The sequence below is a fragment of the Apteryx mantelli genome, chromosome 5 (assembly GCF_036417845.1).
Source record: "Apteryx mantelli isolate bAptMan1 chromosome 5, bAptMan1.hap1, whole genome shotgun sequence".
NCBI lineage: Eukaryota > Metazoa > Chordata > Aves > Apterygiformes > Apterygidae > Apteryx > Apteryx mantelli.
The window spans coordinates 77,606,544-77,629,472 of NC_089982.1; the positions used below are offsets into that span (position 1 = coordinate 77,606,544).

Genomic DNA, 22,929 nt, shown 5'->3' on the forward strand with positions numbered 1-22,929 from the left:
AACAAAATCAGGCATGATTTTTTCCATCAGCTGCAAATTTTTCTCATTATTGCCTACAGCAGTACAGAGAGGCTGGAATTTAACACTGAGAAGCAAGATACCTTGAACACCAAAGCTGCAGAAAAAAAGTTATTCTCAGAGCTCCCCCTTGCACTGTTTTAGCCTATGTGTGAGCTTCAGGCACCCGCTCTTCACCTTGGGTATGCCTGCAGTGAAGGAGTTGCTATAGCTGATCACCACCTGCAGATGAAAGCAGCATTTTGCACTAGCTCCCCAATTTTCTCAGGGCAGAGAACACAGCCCTGCAGAAAGCATTCATTCTGAAAGACTACAAAATAGGTAATCTTCCATACTGGAGAGTAAAACCATCTGTTTCCTCGCATAGCCAGAACTAAGACGGACTGGGTAGGGACAGGAAAAACACAATCAGAAGATGCAGAAAGGCATCAGTCTACTGTAAGTAAAGATCAATAGAAGACAAACACACTTAATGAGTTTTATTAGCAGCAACATAATTCAAAATTATACATTTACACAGCAGCTGTTCAGGTCCATCATAAAACATTTAAGACCAACTGAATAAATAACAAGTAGACTGCTGATGCAGTGCATTTGCATATGGATATAATCCTGGTTAACATGCTCTAGAAAATGCTTACACACCTAAGTGGCCAGCCTGAATATTTTTTCCTCTCTGCAAAGTGGAGAACTTCACAAAAAACTTTGGGGGGGGGGGGGAAAGAGAGAGAGAGAGATAGAGAGGGAGAGAGGGAGGGAGGGAGAGAGGGAGACTAGAAGAGAACCTTAGGGCAACAGCATTTTTTGTTTGGCAAAGAAATAAAACAGTCCGACACTCACACCGCCATGCCTAGTCCTCATCCTCCTCTCCAGCACGATGCTTTGTACGTTGAGGTGCACAGCTACAACAGAAACATGAGCGGGGCCAACAACTAAGCAGCAGCAGCACCTCACCTCGCTGCAGGCCTTCAGTGCAAACCCTGTCACTGGCCCCCCGTTCCCCCCATTCACGAGCGCACTTCTGCATTCGCCCTAACCCCCATCTCTCCAGCAGCGCTGGGACCTCTGATCTGTAACTAATCCTCTACGGACTAGGCAATATCTCCCCCCCTCCCCTTGCCCGTACACATAAACTGACCAAAAGCAGCTTTCTGCATTAGGGATTTTCCACCCCCCAAACACAATTGATACAGTGTGATTAAAAGAAAGAGTACTTCCGATTCATCAAATCAATAGTTTTATTTCCACCTGTTAAAAGAACTGTTTGCCTACCGGTAGAGTCCAACATAGATGTGACATACAGACATGAATACAATTAAATACAGGAAAAATTGAACTATATACAACAAGACATACATTTACATAATGAAAAAAATCTTTATATTATCTATCAGTTCTTGCCAATGTCATCTGTTATACTGAAACATCACTGGAACTCAAATATATTGATTTTGTTTTTTTAAAAGTATAAGTTACCATTTTTCCTTGTGGTACTGAGAGCTTAAAATTTGTTTCGAGATGCACAAAATTTGTGGCACTTCACAGGGTACACAAAGCTAAAAGTTTTTTTTTCTTGAGTATTTTATAGTTTGTGATATCTAAAACATTTATTGAGATACAAACTATAAAGTGATATTTACATGGAGGGAATTGTGCAAAGTCATTTCAGGCTACAGCTAGTCCACTGCGAAAGATGTACGAACATGTTGCTCGGCCTCATCCCCAGACGTAATCCCTTAAATCTCATCTTCCCTGTCATACAGTAGCCTCCCTTAGTAAAACTGGCCATAAGTTTTTGGGCTTTTTTCCTTTTCTAAGCTGGTGGGAGAAAGTGTGTTTCTGTGGTCCTTAAATATCTAGACAGTTTTATGTTTGGCTGCTTCTCTTCATGCAATTGATGTTTTAAGCAATCTTTAGTAGTACGTTTTATCATCTTAGTTGCTTTTTGGGACACAAATCACAGCCTTTGTTGTCACTGCACTATCTTAAGATTGCTCTGTTCATTTGCCTGTAGTTTATATTACCAAAGGGAAGCACACAGTTACTAAACATTTATATCTTTTTAATAGTTACAGTATTGCCGGATTGCAGAGCCTGCATTTTCCTGATAACAGTGCTAACGCCAGGCTATGCAGAAGCGGGGTGGGAAGGTATTGCATTTCTGCAGCTGGCCTTCGCGGAACAAAGCTCTCGATGTGTTACTACATCCAGTAACACCCCTGCAGATTCCAATAAGAAATTTTACTCTTGGGTTGCATTCTTCAATCAAGAAGTTGAGACAGCTAATCAGAAGACTTTAATTAAAGGCTTCCTACAGATCCCTAGGACAGGTTAGCAAAGACATCAGATATCAGCAACGTTAACTAAAGGCAACCTACCCTTGTGTTGCACCAGGGCACAGAAAAGGCTTCTAATGGCTTTCATAATCAGCCAACTTTCGAAAGTGGCTGACAGTTTAATTTTGGACTGTTTTCCAGACTGAATTTCAACTTTCACAAATGCTGCTACTGCATATGTGGATCATAAAATACTGATTTTAATCATCTCACCTACATTTAATTATTATAATTCTGTTTCTGTCAGCCCATCTGGAACTCCCCATCAGCTTGGAGATTTGTGCTGTAACAGGTTTAAAGTAGACATTTATAACTCAGCCCTGGGAAAAAAATAGTAACTGGTAATGGTGCATAATCCTGCCTCTTTTAGCAGCAAAATCCTCACCTAGGATATGTATCTGACTTTTTTTTTTTTAATTAAAGAGGTACATTTTAACTCCCAGGGCAAAGGGAGATTAAACTTTTCTTTCAAAAAGCTTCTAAGTCAACATTACTACCAAACCTCATTTAAAGCCTCAGTTTTATAAATTTATGGTAATACAATTATTTAATTATTAATCCTATACACCAGGCTAAAACCAGTCAGGTGTCAGTATAGCAACTGAAGAGAACAGTGAAGTGAACATACTGAACTGTAAGCATTACGCTGGGTACACTTGATATAGTAAAAAAAAAAAAAAAAAAAAAAATCTGTCTACGTAGTTTGGTATTCAGCTGACAAAAGCAAAGCATACAATTTGCTGCTTATTCATCACTAGCAAGCCTAGAGAAGACTATTTTCTCCTTAGTTACAAGGAGAGAGAGCTATAGAACAATAGTAAACCCAAGAGACCATTTCATCATGTTAGAAAATAAACTCAGTATTGTGATTCAAATAAGGGATTCTTGGCAGTTAAAACATTCAAAGAAATATTTTCACATTGTACATGTTGTAATTTGGCTATGTACTTTAGATCTCATGGAGTTCATAGACATCTACATGTTCAAGCCTTCTGCTTAAAAAACCTGATTGCTGGTTAACAGCAGGTTATTTTATTGCATTACCCTGGTTGTCAATTTAATATTGATTTATGATTAAACGTTCAATTGTTACAGAACTTATACTATTTGGGCAAAGATGGTTTAGCAGAAAGCAATATAGTAATGAGCATAGTATAGGACAAAAATGAAAGTGTAATGAAATGGCAAAGTGTTCATCTGTATTCTGAAAGGTAAATATTCCATATCTGTGTGTGATGGTGGGAGTAGTTTAAAGAGTAAGAAATAACAAAATATTCAGACCCCTCTTATTCAAGCATTAAAAAAGTAGAAGGAAATGGATTAGCTGCTTCATTTCCGATATAGGCTGCTGGTCTAGTTTATAGACAGTCATAAATTTAACATTACAACCAGTGACATAACAAGAAGCAGCTTGGACCATAAAAAAGCTGTTTATATATATGTACAAGTTATTCTCAAAAAAATCAGTTTTATTACATTTGGATGCGTGTACAACCTGCTGCTCCTTAAATCTTCAGAGCACTGAAAACATGACATTTTCCCCAAAAATCCAGTTGAGTCTGTCCTGAGAAATATAAGTACTCATATATAAATTGGATGATATTGTCTGTGAGTGAGTTTTTTCCTACAGGTTGGGCAGGAGTTGGCATTCCTAAGGGAATCACGGAGGCACTGACTACAGAAGACATGGCCGCATTTCGTTGACACAATAAGTCGTCCACTTTGCACAATCTGGAAGAAAAGAAATCACAACAGGTATTTGGAATGAGGAATTTAGCTGGTCTATTGCTACCAGGCAGACAGTACTTGGAGTATCTGTATTTGTACATTACTGCTATAATAAGGAACCCAAAGATCTTTCCGTGCCATCTTGGAAAGTGTTTTCTATCACTGTACACTAAGAAGTGACCGAGTTACAAACTACTTAGACCTTAAAGCCAAGGCCTGACCTTAAAGCCGACTGTCTGTACTTTCCCACATAACCTAACACAAGTCCACAGTGCACCCCCTTCCCACAAACGGGCAGGGATGACAACATGTGGATCCTTACCTCCGAGTAGCCATCCATACAAATCGGACAACTAACGGTGCCAGAAGGCCTGTGGTAGAGAGGACAAAAAGAAAGAACACGCATGTATTAATTCCGCAGTGCACTGAGGATTACTGACACACAGAGCGTAACGCAATCATTGGATTCCATAGAATAGACATGACAGTCAATTTGAAGATCCCTGTATGCCTTTAACTCTCAGTTTGTTACATTAATAAGCAGTTAGGGTCTCCCTTACCCAAGGGAAACAACCCTTTAGTTTTCATTCAACTATTACATTAAAGGGAAAATAGGAAGAAGATGCAGTTCGTCAGCCTGCTCTATCATTAAAAGTAACAGCAGTCTCTAGCACTGTGTGTGTATAGCATCTTCAACAGATTACAAATGATTTTTGCAACAAGAACAGGTTTAGAAACTATCCATTCTCAAAGTGAAGAGGTTGACAGAAATTAAAACATCCCAAATTCTAATTTAGCAGCATCCCAATCTAATAAGACACAAAAGACCAAGAACTCCTTCCTTATAAAAATGCACGCTTACGTGAAACATATTTTGCAGACAGTTTGGCTGTTTATGTATTGAAAGCATTTTAGTGTCCACCAAGCCATAGTGAATGATGCATTAGATAATGTTTTCATGCAGACCAGAGCAAAGGTTTTTTTTTTTTTTTTAAAGAATGAGTTTTCTTCTAGAAAAACAATTACATTTTGAGTTTTAAGTTTTAGCTCAGTGATCAAACAAGAGCTTGGACAAATCAGAATTTCTATTTTACACTGGAAATTAAACTTTAGAAAGTCTAATACATAACAACTTTTCCAATGTTTGTATCTTCACTAATTTACCCTTGCCTAACAAGTTTTTTGATATATTCAGAATACTGAGCATGCTGAGAATAAAATTCTGCAGAGCTCCCCAACAAAGCCAAGTTACAAGTAAATGACTTCTGTATTGTAGCTGTCAATTGTAAGTTTAACCAATTCACATCCAAAACTAGACTAAATTCTGCACAGTCCTGCCAGTTCCATCCCTGCACACAGCAGCATGTTTAGGGTCAGGGGGACAAGGTGGAAGGGCCCCTCAAGATGCCTTTATCTCAGCAAAACTGTGACTAGTCTAGTCTGAGAGAAGATTACGCTGTGCATGTCAGGCAAGAACACGCTTGCACAAGGAAGCTTTCAAAAAATTAATTCCCAGTTCAGAGAAGAAAAGACGGAGTCTGTGGCTGTTACCTGGCTGAGTCACAGACATATGCTCCTGCCTTCAGCCTCCAGGATGGCTGTACTGCATGTACCAGGCACTAACAGACATAGCTATTCCGTGTAAGGGAACACATCATACTATGAGTGCTAAACACTATTCTGTATCAGAAAGAATAAGAGCTTCCTGCCACTTTTATTTACAGATAGTCCCTATTTTAAATGATCATTGCAAGCTGCTTTCACAGGCCCTTACCACGAACACCAGTGCCCCTTCTGCTGGCCTAGGCTTTTTCATGTTATCTCCCATGCTAAGCTACACCCTGTAATTTATTATTAAGAGTAAAAAGCATGAGATAACCCTCATCCCTTTATTTTAAGTCAAACAGTGAGTACTACTGAAGTCTATTTAGCTTCACATACATAATTTTAACTCTAATTTCCCCATTTTTACTACTGAAATGCTTTATGCAGCAGCTATAGTACCAGCTCAGTGATTAATTACAATTGGTGATAATCTCTGCATGCACAAGTGTAAATTAATTCTGTAGTCTAACACTGTGCTCTGTCGCAATCAGTACTTTTTTTTTGTCAGTGCTAAACACTACAGCACTGAGTTGTTCTAGCCTTACCTAAACAGAGCAGGAGGCCTTTCAACAGAAGCTTGAGATTGATGTAACAAGACATTGAATCCTTACATCAAATAAGCAACGTGATTTACTCATCTATATACTTAAAAACAAAAAATAAGAAATCTAGAAGTCCGTTGACGAAATGCACTATGTTTTAGAATGCTACAAGCACTTCAGGAGCCACAAGTAAGTTCTTAAACCAGTTCTTTAAGAACTGACCTACAAAACTTCCATATCCAAGTTCTTCCCTATACTGCCTTCCAGTAATCCAAAAGTCTTGAAGCACACTAAAAAGATAATAAAAAGATCAGTGTATGGAGTTGCTTCTTAAGATTGATATACTCAAAACATGTGCACCAGTGCTCCATTAGAAAGATTCTACCGATGTACATTAATGTGCCTCCTGTATTTTATAAGAAAAAAAAGTTACCAATAGAGATTCTAGCCAATACAAGAATACATGTTGCAGGAGCTCATCACTGTCTGCATAAGTGTCCGATTATTTATCGGAATATACATTTTAACTCAAAAGATTGCTGTGTCAAGCAGCACCTGAGCTGCAGGTAATTGAAAGAAAGAAGAACACCTGCGAGTTAAGACAGCAAGTAAATGACTGTTCAAGGGAAACACCTAAAAGTAGCAGAAACCAAGGTACCATAAAGCAGAACAACTTTGCCCCGTACAGCTTCACTGTTACACCGCAGTCTTTGTCAACGCCATATACCACTTGAAATTCAAAACAAAACCCACCAATGCTCTTTGGTTTGAAAGTTATCCAGCACATCCCTTCCGCCAAGTTCTTATCCTCCCTGATACCCAGGGCAGGCAGATCAGTTGCATCATAAATGACATCTACTTGGCCAGGATCCAGCACCTTACGCTGCAAGGTCGGATGGGAATCCTGATTCAAAGTTATATAATTGTCCGTGAGATGGGCATAGCTGTCCCCACTCACCGTCAGCAGTAAGTTGACTGCCACAGTTGACTAAATTTAGAGTCTGTTATCAAGCCATTTATGGAATTCTTTAGAAAATACATTTCTTGGTGAATGAAAATAGATTTCTTCTTCAGTTTCTATTAACCATCATACTTCAATTTCAGTTTGTTTTCACCTATTTTACTGTCAGAGACAATCATTTAATAGTAATACAGTCTGAACAGGGTGGTCTAAGTATACAGCAGTGCTGTCAGTGAGCTAGGCAAAAAGACTACAATAGAATCATTTAAAGTGTTTAAAAAGATACAGATTTTAAGATGTTTATATCACTGTTCCGGTGTTCTTTGCCTTTCCTGGTCACACATACACCTCATTTAATTGGTCTAATACATGGTGTCCTTCTTAACAACACAGAGTGCTTCTACAGCAGGAATTTACTGTTTCTCTTCAAAATATGGTCTTTACTATGCAGGCAGCTGTCCAGACAGTGAGATCTCCATCTCATGTGCAAATGTACAAAAGCTCCATGACACAGGACAAAACAAAAACCGTAACAGCATTACCTCCACAGTCAGTCTGCAAATATACCTTGGCAAGCACTGCTACTACTCTGAGAGAAAAAGGCAGTTAATTGACATGATGTGCACAAAAGTAGTAAATAAGTAATAGTATTTACTGGAATTTGCCAGGATGCAGCCTGCTGTTCTCAGATACCAAGTCTCATCTACACTAACGAAAATATTTGCATATTTAACAGCACTGCTAGGCCTTCGTGTGAAAAGTAAATGCAATACATTATGAACTATGGCCTGTGACTAATATTTCTTCCCTGCCACACCCCCACATTCATCTGGAAGGTTGTATGCAAAATTGTGTGTCCTTCTTTGGCTTTTTATTCTAAAAGTGAGAAGAGTATCATTTTGTCAGTACTTGGAATATGATACTGTGCATATTGAAAGGGGGAACTAACTAGAATAAGTTATGATTTCAAAGGTAAACCAGATTATAACAATATAAATTAGTCCTGTACATATAAAAATAATTCAGTGTTTATTAGGTTGTAAAGAATACATACTTTGAACTTGCAGTTTCATCCTCCAGTGGTCCCAGGTCTCGAGACACTTTATTTGTTACATACACATCATTATCTCTCGGTTCATCTTCATCATCACTGCTCAGTACACAGCTGTCAGACTGCCGCTGGCTTCTTAGTCTGAGATTTCTCCTTTGTCGTTGATTCTCTGTAATTTAATTTTGGCAAGTTAGATATACTATGAGAAGTAGCCCTGGAAACATCCTTGAAATGAATTATTAGAAATAGTCCATAACTGTTCACATTTTAAATGGACTAAGCCATATTCAACTGGATTAAGAGCAAGTTTAAACAAACTAGTTTCCTAAATATTAAGACTGAACGTTTCCAGATATTGTGAACATTCAGTTACATACTGACATAAAACTTTGACTTCTTTATTATTAATTTGCCCTATTCACCCTACAAACAGGTGAAATAGGATCTCAAAGACTAGGAGACAAGTTTGTATATAGTTACACTTATGTAGCAACCATCTATTCACTAGCTGTCAATAGATCTCCACTACAAAGCGAAGCTACCTCATTCTTACACTTTGTTGAGGAATTACAACAATTGTTAATGAATTCAAACACACCCCCACCAAAATTGAAGTTTCTTAAAAAACAAACAAAAAAAAACAACAAAAAAACTTCAGTTTACTGAAGTTAACTTTCCAAGTAGCACAGCAAGATAGCACTGAAACAAAAGTGTAAAAGCAGACAGAGAACACTTTGTTCAAAACTGCATATTGCATGAGATTAGAAAGCGGGGGGGCAATCCCCAAGAGTTGCATAAACTGCTGAGGGCAGAAATACAATTTCCAGCAGCCAGTTGCTGCTCCCAGGCTTTATTCACTACATGCACATACCCCCCCCCCCAATACCTTGTTCTGATAGCCAAGTTTAAAATAAATAGTTCTCATGATGAAAGTTTGAAGTGGTAAAGTTATGAAAGACAGACTTAAGTCTAAAAATTTAAAATATGCAGCTGCTATTTTTGGTTTCTCACTGCTCTGTCCAGTTATGAGGCCAAAGCGTTCCATTCTTTGTGTCTAGCTTAAGCTGAATCCCCTCTCTCAAAAGCAATTTCAACAAAATGAGCCTTTTTAAAAGCAGTATCTGGAAAAGTAGAAAAATATTTAGAGCTGTCTCCTTAAAAAATTTTCACCATCTTCCTCCTGAAGGAAGTTAACATAACTTGAAAATGGCGTTCATATTGCCCAAGATAAGAGCAGATAAAGAACGTAAACATTTTTAATTGCCTGGTCTGTAATATACAAAGGTTGAAGAACTTCTGTTTGCTTTTTAACTATTAGAAATTACATAAAAGAACAGTTTCTTCACAACTCCAGTGTTCATGTAACAATAATCAAGCACTGATCAGTTAGTACTATATAAACAGCTACAAAATTAAAGTTCCTTCCTGCATAAGCATTCAGCTACTACTTTTATTGCATATATTTTTTTTACTTGATCTTGTCTCATCCAGAGCCCAGAATGGATCATGTCCTCTAAGTAAACAGCTAACAAACAACACATCTCAGAGCTTTTAATCAGAACAAGGCCTGAAAGGTGTAAAGGATTAATTTCTTTATGCCTATAACTATAACAACACCTAAAGTAGAAAAAGAAAACCCACATTTGTGAAATACTTGCCAGCATTATATTTGAAAGTGTTAGACTAGACAGTGAAAGTGAATGCTATGACCTTCATTCTCTTTCCACTTTAGTTCCTTCACTGCAATATAGGCTAATAAAGCCTTTCAACATTTTCTTATTCAAAGCACACATTCCATTGCTAATTAATATCACTATCAACTTGAAGCTTGCAGAACTTCTATATATGGAAAATAAGAAAAGTATTTTGAGCAGCTTTTATAGATTTTATTTCAGACAGTTCCTATCAGAGCTTGTATAAAGTACAGAACACAGACTGGATCCATCTTTCTAGCATACTGGTCAGATACTTTAACATTGTCCTTTCTCATCTGGTAAATCCAGTTTCAATCCATAATGCTCAAGTTTGTTGGAAAACAAAAAAATTTAAAAGATACTGGTCAACAGAATATCAGCTAGCTTACCTTATAAGAAGTATTATGAAAAAAATTAAAGTTTAAAACAATTCCATTATCAATTGTAAAGTGTCGACTCACCTTCAACAATCTTGCATTAATATATATGGGAAGGGAGAGAAAAGAAAAACAAAAATTAGATTTTGGCATGCACCCCAAGTGTTACATAGAAACACCACATAAGCTACCTCCATTTCATCCCTTTGCCTTCTGGTTCTGCTTATGCTGCTGCAATCAGTTATTTTCAGAGCAACAGCCAATTTACTACTTCTACCATTCTTTATCAAAAAAACCATAGTGATACCCTACGATTCCTAGCTTGTGTCATTAATAATTGATATCATCTTGAACATCCCACACCCCACAATACCAACACTCTAATCTGATTTAGACTAGAGGAGATTCTTTCCCTCTCTCTCTGCCAAACTGGCAAGCTTGGGTGTCATGTCCATGAGCACTTCCTATTAGGTTAACAACTGTCGAACACAGGAGTTCCACACCGCTGCCTTCAGTGGAACTAGAGTTGGGACAATGCAGATTACATGTAAAGTTTGAGGCCTTTCCTTTACAAAGCCTCAGGTACAGTTCCAGCATGAGAGATTCCCATGCTATTCCTGCTTTTTGTTTCTGGTTCTGTACGGCAGAAGTAGCATTCAAACACTGAGGAAATAAATGGCAATGTGGACCGGATCAAATACTGATCTAGCTTTAAAAAGCAGTAACAAAGAAGTGGGGTGGGTTTTCTTTTCTTTTTCTTTTTTTTTTTTTGAGAATTTATTGGAGCAGAAAACTGAACTAGTTTCTAACACAATCAACTAAGTTGTGCTTGGCACTGCTGTGATACGAACAACTTACATTGACATTGCAGCTAAACACCTTATATTTGTTAAGTCAAAGACTTATCCGTTTTCTCCTTCACTTTTTATTTAAAACATTGACCTATATCTTTGACATATAATATTTCAAGTTTAAATGACATCCACTTATGTTACGTTATCCATGACTGGTTTATATTCTCCACAAGTTCTGGGGCAACATGCTATTTTAGATCTCTCTCTTACTATCTGCAAGTGATATTAATAGATGTATTCATAAGTCCATTTGGAGTTGAATATGAACTCTGTCTAAAATGTATTAATACAAGCACCCTGTTTTAATTCTTTCATTCGGGCTACTTATTTAGATACCAGAAGACAGACCCACAGACTGTGTTTTTGAAACTTAGACCTCGGTCAACTACGACCCAAAGCCAGATCTTGCAAGCATTGAGCCTGTAAGTTTTATTCTTACTTCTACATTCAATATATCCATTTATTTCTACTGTATAGATCTTCAAATATAGGTCAAATATACATTTCCACAGAACTCCTCAATGTCCTAGTATTCAGTCTTCCAGATTCCTCAAGCTTAGTAATTATCAGTATGATTCTTCATAAACATTCGTGACTGAGCCATGACAAGCATACCAGACTTCCTCTGATCCTTAGACTAGAAGCAATAAAGACGGTACCTAGTTATTAAGGAATACACACTACAAGCAACGAGTAAACCGAAGAGCTTGTGCATTATACTCTAAATAGCTACACTGGTCAGAAACCCCAAAGGCAATATCAGAACATGGCCCTTGTACAGTTCAGGTACCTTCAACATTTAGTTAACAAGAGGCCTATATCCTCAAAGAATGTTATACTTACAAGGCATTATCATTATGTCAGCACAGTGAAAAGGCACAGCATCACCTCTAGCCTAAATTCCCGTATAAACAGTCATTTTTCAAGAAAAGTAGAGGTGCAGATCTACAACACTGGGAAAATAGGAAAAGTATGTTGCTGTGCCTGAGAACAGTCTGTTAGGCAGCATTTCCAGAGAGCTTCTGTGTTGACCTATAACACCTGGCTTTCATCAAGTCAAGTTTGAACCTGGATCATTTAATGTGGCTTTAAGGGTAAATTCTATCAGGAAGCACAATACAGAACTAATTTGACTACTCTATTTAGATAAGTGTGCTGATCACTACTTACCACAACAGAATCACTGTGAGTTAGATCAACTACTACAGGATCAGAAGATTCACATGTGAGATCTACTACTTCTTCACCAGCTTAAAAACACAACATTAGAATCAAGATCAGACTTTGCAGAGGAGTAAAATGATCTGCCACTGTATAACAGGTTGAGGTATGATTCAGCCCATGCCCTATTCCTCTTCAGGATTATATCCAACACTTAAGTTCTTTCCTCAACAGAGGAACAGCAGCTGATCTCCTCACATAATTTTGTTATATGTCAAAAGCCTGCGGGAGGTACACCAAAACAGAGTACTTGTCTAATTTAGAGAATGTGTATCACAATAAAATATGAATCACATCAGGCATAGTTTTCTAGCGCTTTGATGTACATGTTCCCGTCTTACGTCTTTTCCAATCTTTAACAGTCAAATGCACACCAAAAAGTGCAAAAACCATATGACTATCTGGACACCAACAATTACTTTTAATCTTTCCTAAGATTTCAGCAGACAGTTTAAATAGCTAGAAGGTTAAGGAGGCTTCTAAAATTCTGATACTTTTTGTAAAAACATATTTACCTAGGGCCTCTCCTTTGAGAGACAGAGCATGACTAATGACAACCTTTTAATCATCTCCTTAAAACTTGGGAGTTCCCATACTTAGTTTGCCATTATCTGTAGTGGCAGCTGCAGTAACTCCCAACTCATCAGGCTAGACATTCAGCTGCCAGGCAGCACTCATGTACCATTCTTACATAACTCATCTATCACTAGTGGTGAATGCATCACACCTCAGTAACAAACAGTTGTCAATAGGCTTCTTGTTTACACAGTCCACACTAGACACTTGTAAAAATAAGTAGGTTTCTCTTCTTCCCCTTTAAAGGGCTTTGAAACTGGTACAAACACAAGTTAAGTGGGACCCCAACACTCCAGAAGCAAGTTATTTTCTTCCCAGATTAAAAAGAAAGCTTACCACTTTCCTCAAGTTCTATTGGCTCTGCTTCTGAAGCCATTTCTGTGGTAGAAGCTATCAGCCTGTTTCGCTTCTGAGCTTGCCTAGAATTAACTGCTCCTCCACGGCGCTTTCTTTGAGTCTAAGAGAGAACAAAGCCTTAATTTTCTTTAGAAGTAACATTCACATGGACCTTATTTTTGCAGCACCAAGGAAAGAAGCAGACAAGGACACACAAAACACTTCACTAAGAGGCTGTCTCATGCATATAATGGTGGTATGGGTCTTTCCTACTCACCACATGAAGGAAGAGACATCACCACAAATCTCTTAACAAATGGGTAACAAAGGAGAAACATTTTGTGATGGGTTTGCAAATGAGAAGACTAGCTCAAAAGTATATCAGATGTTAGCTTCCAGCCAACCACTTGAATCAGTCTGAACTAAAGTTTTTGCCCACATTGTAAGTACTTTTGAAAAACTGCTAGTACCCAGAGAGATCAAAAATTTTAAGCAGCACAGAACATGAAGTTACATGGACTCTAACTACGCTTATGCTACACTGTATTTACTACAAATTCTTAAAAAAAAAAGACTTACAGAAATACCATAAAATCACACAGTTCAAGAATCAGTTTTGCATTGATTAGTAAAATACTTACTGTACTCATGGTGTTTCTTGATCTAAAACTACAGAAAAAGAAAGAGGTACAAATACCATAAAATTAACTGCAAGGAAGCTATAAGTTTCAATTCCTTATATTTCTTTAGGTAGTACACTTAAAAAGTCCAGATTTCTCTGTATCTTAGAATGATGTTCTTCCAAACCTATAAGAAAAGAAGAGAGAAGATTACCTATCTGTAATTCTTGTTCTCTTAAATGCACCCACTCTTACGGATTCCCACTCCTGAGTAACTAGTTTCTGTTCAAAGCTAGATGGGAAGTCCCAGAGGTTAGTAGTTTAGCCTCAGCCACCTACAAACAGGTCTGAAGCCTCAGTCATTCTTTTCCTTTTCCATTTCCTAAACCAAACACCAGAATAAGCCAGTTTAATTGTAAACAAAAAAAATACTAATGAGTCCCGATTAAGTTTCATTTGAAAAAGCAACTGATTGACCGTCTTCAGGAGATGTCCCTGTGTGGGCAGAAATAACTGGGGATTGTGTCATAAGCAGCCCTCTTCAGAGAACAAAAATTACAGATAAGCAGTTCTCTTTTCTCCAACCCATCTCCAGATTCCAACATGAGAGCTAAACAGCTGGAGAGGAATCTAAAGCAAGTGGAGCACAGAAATTTCAGTTTAGAAATACAGACAGATCAACAAGTTCCCACTGAGTAAGAGAATACGACTTTACAGTATCTGTTCTGTAGTAACTGTCAGCGTGCATGCCCCTCTCCACCAGGTTATTGACTGCCTCTGTGTGTGCTTTTCATCTCTTCCCCTTTAGCAATAAGCTGGGTAGCTGACATGCTCCTGAAGTTCACACCTTAAGCTTACTCACAGTACAATTATCATGTGTCCAACAGAAGGAGAGCTAGGAAAGAGCAGAAGGAGGTGGAACCTCCCCCCACCACCACCCCAAACTAAACTCAATTTAGAAGACAAAGTGTTGAATTAGTACAAAGGAAATTCTTCTTTAATAGAAGAAGTGGTTATAAAGCCTAAAAATCAAGCCAGTAAGACAACTTGCTTTTTAGTGCATAAAATAATAAACAAAAGCCTTAACACACAATTAAGCATCCAATCACCAATGCTTAGGGATAGTAAATTTTGTTACAAATCTTAACAGTCTTGAAAAATCACCTTTTGATGCACAGCTTCCCCTCACCTGAGGTCTGAAACCAGCTAGGATCTCCTGGCCTAGTATGTTTTCACAGATCCAACTGCACAGGAGCCCTGGCAAGCTTTAGAACTAGTCAAGTAACATAATCAAAAGATGGATCTTATCAGAAGAGACCTATTCCACTGCTGTCAAACAAAACAAGAAGCAAGGCAGAAATTCACTACTCCAGAAGCACTGACCTTGGTCTACCTTCCTGGGCTGTAGCTGTGCCAAACTGCATCTATCTTCATGACCCAGCAATGTGCCCTCGCAGCAAGGAAGGCCAACAGCATCCCAGGCTGCGTTAGGAAGCACGTTGCCAGTAGGTCAAGGGAGGCGATCCTTCCCCTCCACTCAGCCCTGGTGAAACATCTGGAGCACTGTGCCCAGTGCTGGGCTCCCCAGTACAAGGCAGACACGGACACGCTGGAGTGAGTCCAGCAAAGGGCCATTAAGAAGATTAAGGGCCTGAAGCATCTGACACATGAGGAGAGGCTGAGAGAGCTGGGTCTGTTCAGCCTGGAGAAGAGAAGGCTCAGGGGGGATCTTATCAATGTGTATAAACACCCAGTGGGGGTAAAAAAAGATGCAATGGGCACAAGCTGAAAGACAGAAAATGCTGTTTAATTCAACAAAAAGTATAGTTCTTAGAGACACAGTTTATATGGATGTCACTATACTTAACAGATAAACAGGATTGTCCTCTGCATCACAGAAACAAGGAAAAACAACTATGTCAAACAAGGACTGAAGAACTGTTTTCCCATATTTGACCTTGATCTACGCTGTGAAGTCCAGTACCCTGCTTTAAAAAGAGGGTAGAGCCAGGAAGATGTTACTTGAGCTGTGGTAAAGCAAACCACAACGAATAACTAGGAAGATATATATACATTATTTTATAACACAGGATAATCTACTGCTTTTGGGACAAAGCAGCTTGACTATGCAAGTCATCCATACTCTTTAACAACCTAGGAGGTTTAGTTCACTGTTGTAGTCACAGTTCTGGATGTATAACAGGTCCAAATTCCTGAACACTGGATAACCCCTTGTCTTCAGGGTTTTAAAAACAACCATGTTGTTTTTAAAGGCCATAACCATAGCTGTCCCAGAAAGAGAATGCCACAGGGTCACTGTCAAAGTCAGTCTCAGGTTATGGCTTCAAAGACAAAACAGAATAATGTCAGATTTCCTGAGCTGATAGTTTCCAGGTAACTAGTCTTCTCTAAACAAGAGTGGCAGGGACTTTAGGTAAAACATAACAAGAGCATCATGGATGCATAGATGGATGAGCTAACAGCATAAGATAAATCCATAACCAAGGATATAGTCTTCCTAAATTCAAGGACAAGTATGTCTGAGCGCTGCTGAGTTTATTCTGTCTCCCCAAAACTTTACCTTCTGTACTGAAGTCAGAAATTAATTCCCCTCTTAAGACTTAGATGAGCCCTTGCATGAGTGTTAGATGTGAACTAGCTGCATATCCTAGTCAGTTAAAAAGTCACACAGCTAATGCTTGGATGATCTTTGAAATTTCCTCATCATACAACCTCAGGAGTTTGGGATTCTCTGCTCCCACCTCTGCTTTTTTTTTGGGGGGGGGGGGGGGCACTATGTCAGTAGAAAGATCAGAACTCATTATGAGACTCTTAAGAAACATTGAGACCATACAGTGGGATTGAATGACATTGGTTGCTAATTATAAACTTGAGTTAAAGTAAGCCTTACTGATTTTTTCTTTTAATCTTTTCCTATGTTTCTTAACGGGTCTCAAAGTAAGTGATTTAACACTAAACTGTGAAATTATTAAAACAAGAGACCTGAAGAATATTTACAGTAAATATGGTACTTTTACTAAACCAAAAAGGATAAAAGTGCATTTACGCACAGTTTTAAGCTACACAGTATGCACTCAGTTTTCCTCCCATTTTTTCATTTTTAAACTGGCACAGAATTCCAAAAATGCTAAAATGAAAGGCAACATATTTTTTTAAGTTAGACAACCCATTATGTGCCAGATCTATGTGAAAGTTTAACAGGTTCAGCATTAAAAATTGATCTAGGAAAAGTACTGTTAATCTGTGAGCTCATTGGCAGTTTCTAGTCACAGTGGATCCAATTTTGAGATTGTTATACATCAGAAAACCCCATAAATATGAACTTAATCAGTTTTGGTATTCTTAAGATTTCCACTACATATGACAGAAAGTGCTTTTAATATCTGTACTTCTTTGTAAAGTTACTTGAGAGTTTTTCTAGGAAATGAGAGCAAATAGCTTAAGGTATTCACCTAGAACGTGCAAGACTAAGGCTCAGAGTCTGCTCTATATCAGAGAGAGCAGGATATTGACCTTCAGTCTCCCACTTCCTTGGGAAAAGATTCACCTATGCAGACCCTTTCATTTTCTTAGCATTCTACATCCAGGCACAAGTTACATGTGTTCTCTTTACACCCTTCACTCTACTGCTCTTAAGATCTAGATTTCATTTCACCTGTGAAGAAAACAAAGCTTTTCTGCCAGCCACACCAAAATTCTTGGGAAGATCCTATTTTACTGACTTAGCTGAATTTTTGGAACAGGGAACAAGAACTCTTTAAGCGAGACCATGTCTAGTTTTGCCCTCAAAACAACCCTACAAAACAAACCAGAGACACAGTTCTGTGACCACACTGCCTAGGTGCTAGAGGAGTCCCTCTCTCCATAGGACTGTTATTCATCGGTTTGGCACTGGGGCTTTGCAGAGGCAAGGGGAAGAGGCAGGTGAAGCGAGGAGGGCACATGGGAACACAATAGAAGAAGGAACCAAAAAAAAAAAAAAAAAGCTCTAAATGTAGCACATCTGCTTTTTCACATGCTAGTGTCTCCAATTCTACCTGGGCCAGGTCGCTCAAAGACAACATACCATCTGCATCTAACAGCTACAACTGAAACCAAAAGTAACTTAGGCAAAGCGGTTTTCCCCACACAGCAGAAAGACAAGCAAAACTGAGCAATGTGAGCTATATTAAAAAGTTATACTATTAGATTCTTTATAAGTTTAACATTATTTCATCTAGAAAACTGAAAGATTTTTTCCTTGATTCTCCTCAGGTATGGAATTGGAAAAAAAACAACTTTCACCTCATAAAAAAGTGGGTAATATTAGTCAGTATGCACATCTGATGGTTATAAAGAACTAAACTTTAAACACACTTCCTTTAATACAATCTTTTAAAACAATCTGATACATGGATGCATCCACCCTGCTGAAAGATTGCAAAACATTCACTAGACAACAAAATTTCAGCATAAAATGCCCAGAAAGGTTTCACAAGACTCAGTGCTTGTTGGATTTAATGCTGAACACAACCCAGTGCAGTGGTATGCTGACAAAGCATCTTTAAAAAGGTTAAAAATACAAGGTGGGGGGGGGGGGAACCTGGGATGACTCTGGAGGCAAATATTACACAGATTTTCTTTGGCCATAAGTGGCCTAAGCACCAAAGAAGAGTCATCACAGGAGGAAAAAAAAAAAAAAAAAAAAAGAACACACACAACTTAAATTGGAAAGTTGTCATGAAAAAGAAAACCAAGTTGATACACAATAGAAGATCTATCGCAAGACCACCTTACTTATGTTAAATATTCACACCCCTCTTTACCAAGATACCCAAGAACAGATTATTTTTAGGATTACTGCTACATGCCCAGAAGATCTAACTTCAGACCTCAAAGGCAACATAGCACAGAGCTGCTTCTGGAACTCGGGGGGTAAAGAGCAGCATTGATATATTTATGTGCCTTATTTTTCAGAATCTTCCAACATTGGCAATTCTTTATATTAGTTGTTATAGCACTTAATACAGATAGCATGTGAGAGGCACAAATACTCCTGTGCTCTTCCACATGCTAAAGGCTCATATCTTAACCTCTTTGTGAGCTTCTTCCAAAGAAGAAAGAGTTAAGAATGGATATCCATAGAGAAGCCCAAAATTGTAAAACGACCTTAAAATCATCATAGGCTTGCACTGATACTGATGAACCTACCAAACCAGAAGAATTAAAGAAAAACAAACTGCTAGAATTTATTAGAATTATGGAAGGAATCTTATGATCCAGCAACTTTTTTTTCTTGCAAGAACAAACAAACCTCTTCTGTAGTGCTACAGATTTCCACATACGTTCTTAGCTTACTATGGAAATTTCACTGAAAATTAGTTTTCCGACTTGCAAGAATGGATAGCAAAAAATAAAGCAAAACTTGCTTTCTTTAAAATACTGCAGATCAAATTAGTAGCATTCAAAAAGAGATAAACAAAGCAGTTCCAAATTTTGCACATTTAGAGACACACCCATCAATAAAAATTCTTCGAAGATTCTCAAAACCCCACAACCACTCAAATTAATTATATCTTTATACAGTCCCAAATAGTCCAAATTCAGTAATAAGGTCTATATGGTTCTCCTCCCACAGTGACTATAAAACTCAGCATGAAGATTCTCAAAACTGGATACTAGAAATAGAGTTATTGCACACACACCACCCCCAAAAAGCATCAAATAACTCCAGTTGAAGCTGTTACTAGCTCATCCATTACACTTGTAGCAAGATGTGTTCAGACATCAACTCAAAAGTCCTAGAATTAGGATTTGTAAGTTAAAAACCCCCCGATGATTTTTAAATGCAAAAACTTAGCAGATCAACTTGATGAGCCAATAAATGCTACTAGCTTTTATAGGATTTTTTTATTGCATCACTGGGGGATGATACATAACCATGAAAAGCCACTCCCCTTCCTCTCACGCACAGAGTTCTCCACAGACAGTTATTGTTCCTGTCATTTAACCCTCCCAAGGGCTTAATGACTGTTATGTCCTTATAACAGCAAAGTTCAAGGTTTATTCTAGCTAACTTACTGGCATTTTAAGGGCTATATCCACTGATCATTCTCTCAACAGGTAGCTACTTGAGAAAAGTACACATAAACTCATCTAAATTAAGAATGTTTCCACTAGCAGTGAAAAAATAGATTCCCTATTCATGATTTTAAGTCTTTAATGCCCCCCCAAGTCAATATTTTCCATCAAATTCCATTTGACTAAATTTACTTTGTTAAAATTCAGTTTTTATGATTTTAACTCACTAAACATACATTTAGAACTTTTCCTGTACCACTCTGAAAACAAAGTCTTGGGCTCCCACATACTTTGGTTTGAAGCAAGTCAGCTTAAGCAAGAAGTAGACATTTTTACCATGTCTGACTAACATAGACAAGACTTGACCTTATAAGCATCCTAAACATTAGAAATATTCTAAAGGAAACATTTGAACAAAGCAACAATTTCAGACTAAATGTTTGGTCTGTACAAGGCACAGGTGACAAAAAACAATATACATCGCATTAGCCAAGAAAATACAACATGCTATGCCTTTAAGATTTTGCTTCTCACTTCCACTTTTAAGATGTCTCACTGCACTTTTAATACAGGAAACACAGTACCAAAAGGGTAGGTAAGCATCTAGAAAAGATTTTCTGTGACCAAAAGAAGCACGTGCCTATCACAAAGCATTAGCATTAAGTTGTCGTATGCCAGCAAAAGTAATCTGCCATTTTACTCTTCCAAAACTTTCATATCATGTGTGTCTCCTCTACCATTAAAGATGTTCTGCCTTTTTTTAGAAATATGCTACACCAACTTTAGTAAAAGCAGAAGCTGAGTCTATTATGTTTTATCCAAATTAGGTCAAGCAGTCCCATACTACAAAACCTTGGTGACAAGCACTATAAAAAGACTGAAGATGAGATACGCAACCTACTACTTATGACCCGCTCTAAGCAGTCAGCTACATCTACAGACAAATAGGACATATGCTTACAGGCGGCCTAACAAAAACAAACAAAAGCCACCCACAGAACAAAACGCACCCCAAGCTTGCAGTTGGCCAGATGTCCTATTTCAGGAAGGCTGAAAATGGTGAAGACTGGCCAGAAGAAGCTGGAAGAAGAGCTGCTCACGGCTCTTAGGAGCAGCTGCTCATCCCGGGCAGGGGACACGGCGTAGAGCCCCAAGCCCCAAAACAGGACGGAGAAAGGAAGAAGATGCTGGGCCTTTCTGCGCACCGGAGCAGAGGGGCAGGGGGAGACGGAACATCACCTCCGCCCCTGCGGCGGCGGCACAAGATGGGAGCAGGCGAACAGCCCCCCGCCGCCCCGCCGGCTCCCCCGAGCCGCCCCGCTGCCCCCGCCGCCTGCCCCAGGCCCCAGGCCCGGCCCCGAGCCCGGCCCCGGCTGTCACCACCGGGGGGCGGGGGGGGGGGGGCGGCCGCCGCGGCCCGGCGCCGGCGGAGGGCAGGGGAGGCCGGGGCCGGGCGTGCGGGCAGGGCCCGGAGCTCCCACAGCGGCGGAACGGGGGGAGGACCCAACCCTCCCAGCCCCAACCAGACACCGGGGGGGCGAGAGGGGCCCCGCGAGCGGACAGGGACAGGCCGCGGGCAGCGCGGGGGCGGCGGCGCCCCCCGCCCGGGGGACGCGGCGCCTTCTGCCCCCGCTGCCCTCAGCACCGGCCCGCCCCTCCCCCACGGCGGGCGGCCGGGTGCGGCCTGGCCCCCTCCTCCCCTCCCCCCCGACGCCCCTCACCTGCGGCCCGCGGCGCCTCGGTGGGGCGGGGCGGGCCCGGGGGCGCCGGTGCCGCTCCCGGCCGCGGCTCCCACCCCCACAACAGAACCCCCGGCCTGCAGCACTCACCCTCGGCGACCAGCCCGGCAACTGCGTAGCGCAGCGACCGCCCCTGCCCTCCTGCCATTGGCGGGGCCGCAACCCTGCAGCTCTCCGAGTGGGCGGCCGCGCACGTCAGTCAAGGAGCCACGGAGCGAGCGGCCCCGCCCCTCATCCGGCCCCGGGGTGTTCTGGGAGTTGTAGTTCCGGGCGCGGCTGGGGGGCGGCGGGGCCCGGGCCGCGGCCCCTGCCCTGGAGGCCGCCAGGGCTCCTGCCAGCCGCGGCGGCGGCCCCCGGGAAACTCTTCCCAGTCGCCGGGTCTGCGCGGCTCCAGAGGGAAGGGGCCGCGGCAGGTGTTTCACCATCTGCCAGGAAATTCGGGACAGGTCGTGCCAGGTTTTGCTGCGGTTGGTGTGTCACGGGCGCATGAGTTTGGCGGTTACCCCCCAAAACGGCAGTGATCCAGACGTGTTCCCCAATGGGCTGACAGAAACTCATCGGAACCGCGAACCTGGGAGAGAAACATCTGTTGCCTTAGACGCGACTAGTCCACACCTTCTCTATGACTCACGCATGCTTACGATGGTATTTCTGTGCCCGTATCTCCCTATCGAAAGGGCTTTTTTGCAAACACGAGGAATATTTGGCCTTTCGCCGACGTAAGCGGCCCCCTGCCTGGCTGCGTGGCAGTCTGTAGGCAGGTTCGTAGTGTTGCGTGGTGGCTCCTCTCGAACGCTCCTCCTCGCTTGCAGTGATGGCATGAGACCTCCACGCTTGCAGTTGCAGCACAGCAGTCTGCGTGTCTTTGGGTTCACTTAAATAATCGCACTGTCTCTTCCCGCGGAGCCTGCGACAGGTGCGATTGCCCAGGCAGACGGGCAGCGAAGCTGGGCTGCGCGTCGTTAGCAGGCTGCCGGCCTGATTCGAGCAGGCAGCCGAGCACCACGCGGCACTACCTGCACTACGTGATGCTGGAGCATGCACTGTGCGTCTGATGCTGACATCGGGGCTGAAATCCCTTAGTCTTCCTCAGTAAACCTGGGCCTAATTATACTGCAGCCTCGCGTTCGTCCGAGCGATTCTGGAAAGTGCAGCTCGTGACATTACAGGGGTTTCTTACTGATTCTGTT

General features: G+C 40.6%; 1 protein-coding gene across 4 annotated transcripts; it reads right to left on the reverse strand.

Moving 5' to 3' along the window:
• Window positions 1-1,238: 1,238 nt before the first annotated feature.
• RNF4 (ring finger protein 4) lies at window positions 1,239-21,865 on the reverse strand. 4 transcript variants are annotated; one of them, XM_067298296.1, is made up of 9 exons: window positions 21,830-21,865; window positions 14,057-14,106; window positions 13,941-13,968; window positions 13,300-13,420; window positions 12,337-12,416; window positions 10,397-10,406; window positions 8,245-8,410; window positions 4,405-4,453; window positions 1,239-4,085 (listed from the first exon to the last, which is right to left on the reverse strand). In XM_067298296.1, the coding sequence occupies exons 3-9, from the start codon at window positions 13,947-13,949 to the stop codon at window positions 3,936-3,938; spliced, it is 585 nt and encodes a 194-aa protein (XP_067154397.1). In that variant the 5' UTR covers window positions 13,950-13,968; window positions 14,057-14,106; window positions 21,830-21,865; the 3' UTR covers window positions 1,239-3,935. The 4 variants fall into 4 exon arrangements, with proteins under 4 accessions (XP_067154397.1, XP_067154395.1, XP_067154394.1 ...); XM_067298294.1 differs by having other exon boundaries at window positions 13,941-14,106; XM_067298293.1 differs by lacking the exon at window positions 21,830-21,865 and adding an exon at window positions 21,722-21,803 and having other exon boundaries at window positions 13,941-14,106.
• Window positions 21,866-22,929: the final 1,064 nt, after the last annotated feature.

Bases quoted from the DNA above. Each gene is read 5' to 3' on its own strand.
- RNF4 (XM_067298296.1), bottom strand. The intron at 12,417-13,299 runs GTAAGCTTTCTT...TGTGTTTTTAAG, and splicing joins AATAGAACTTGAGGAAAGTG to CTGGTGAAGAAGTAGTAGAT. The intron at 4,454-8,244 runs GTATGTATTCTT...TCTCTACCACAG, and splicing joins GATGAAACTGCAAGTTCAAA to GCCTTCTGGCACCGTTAGTT.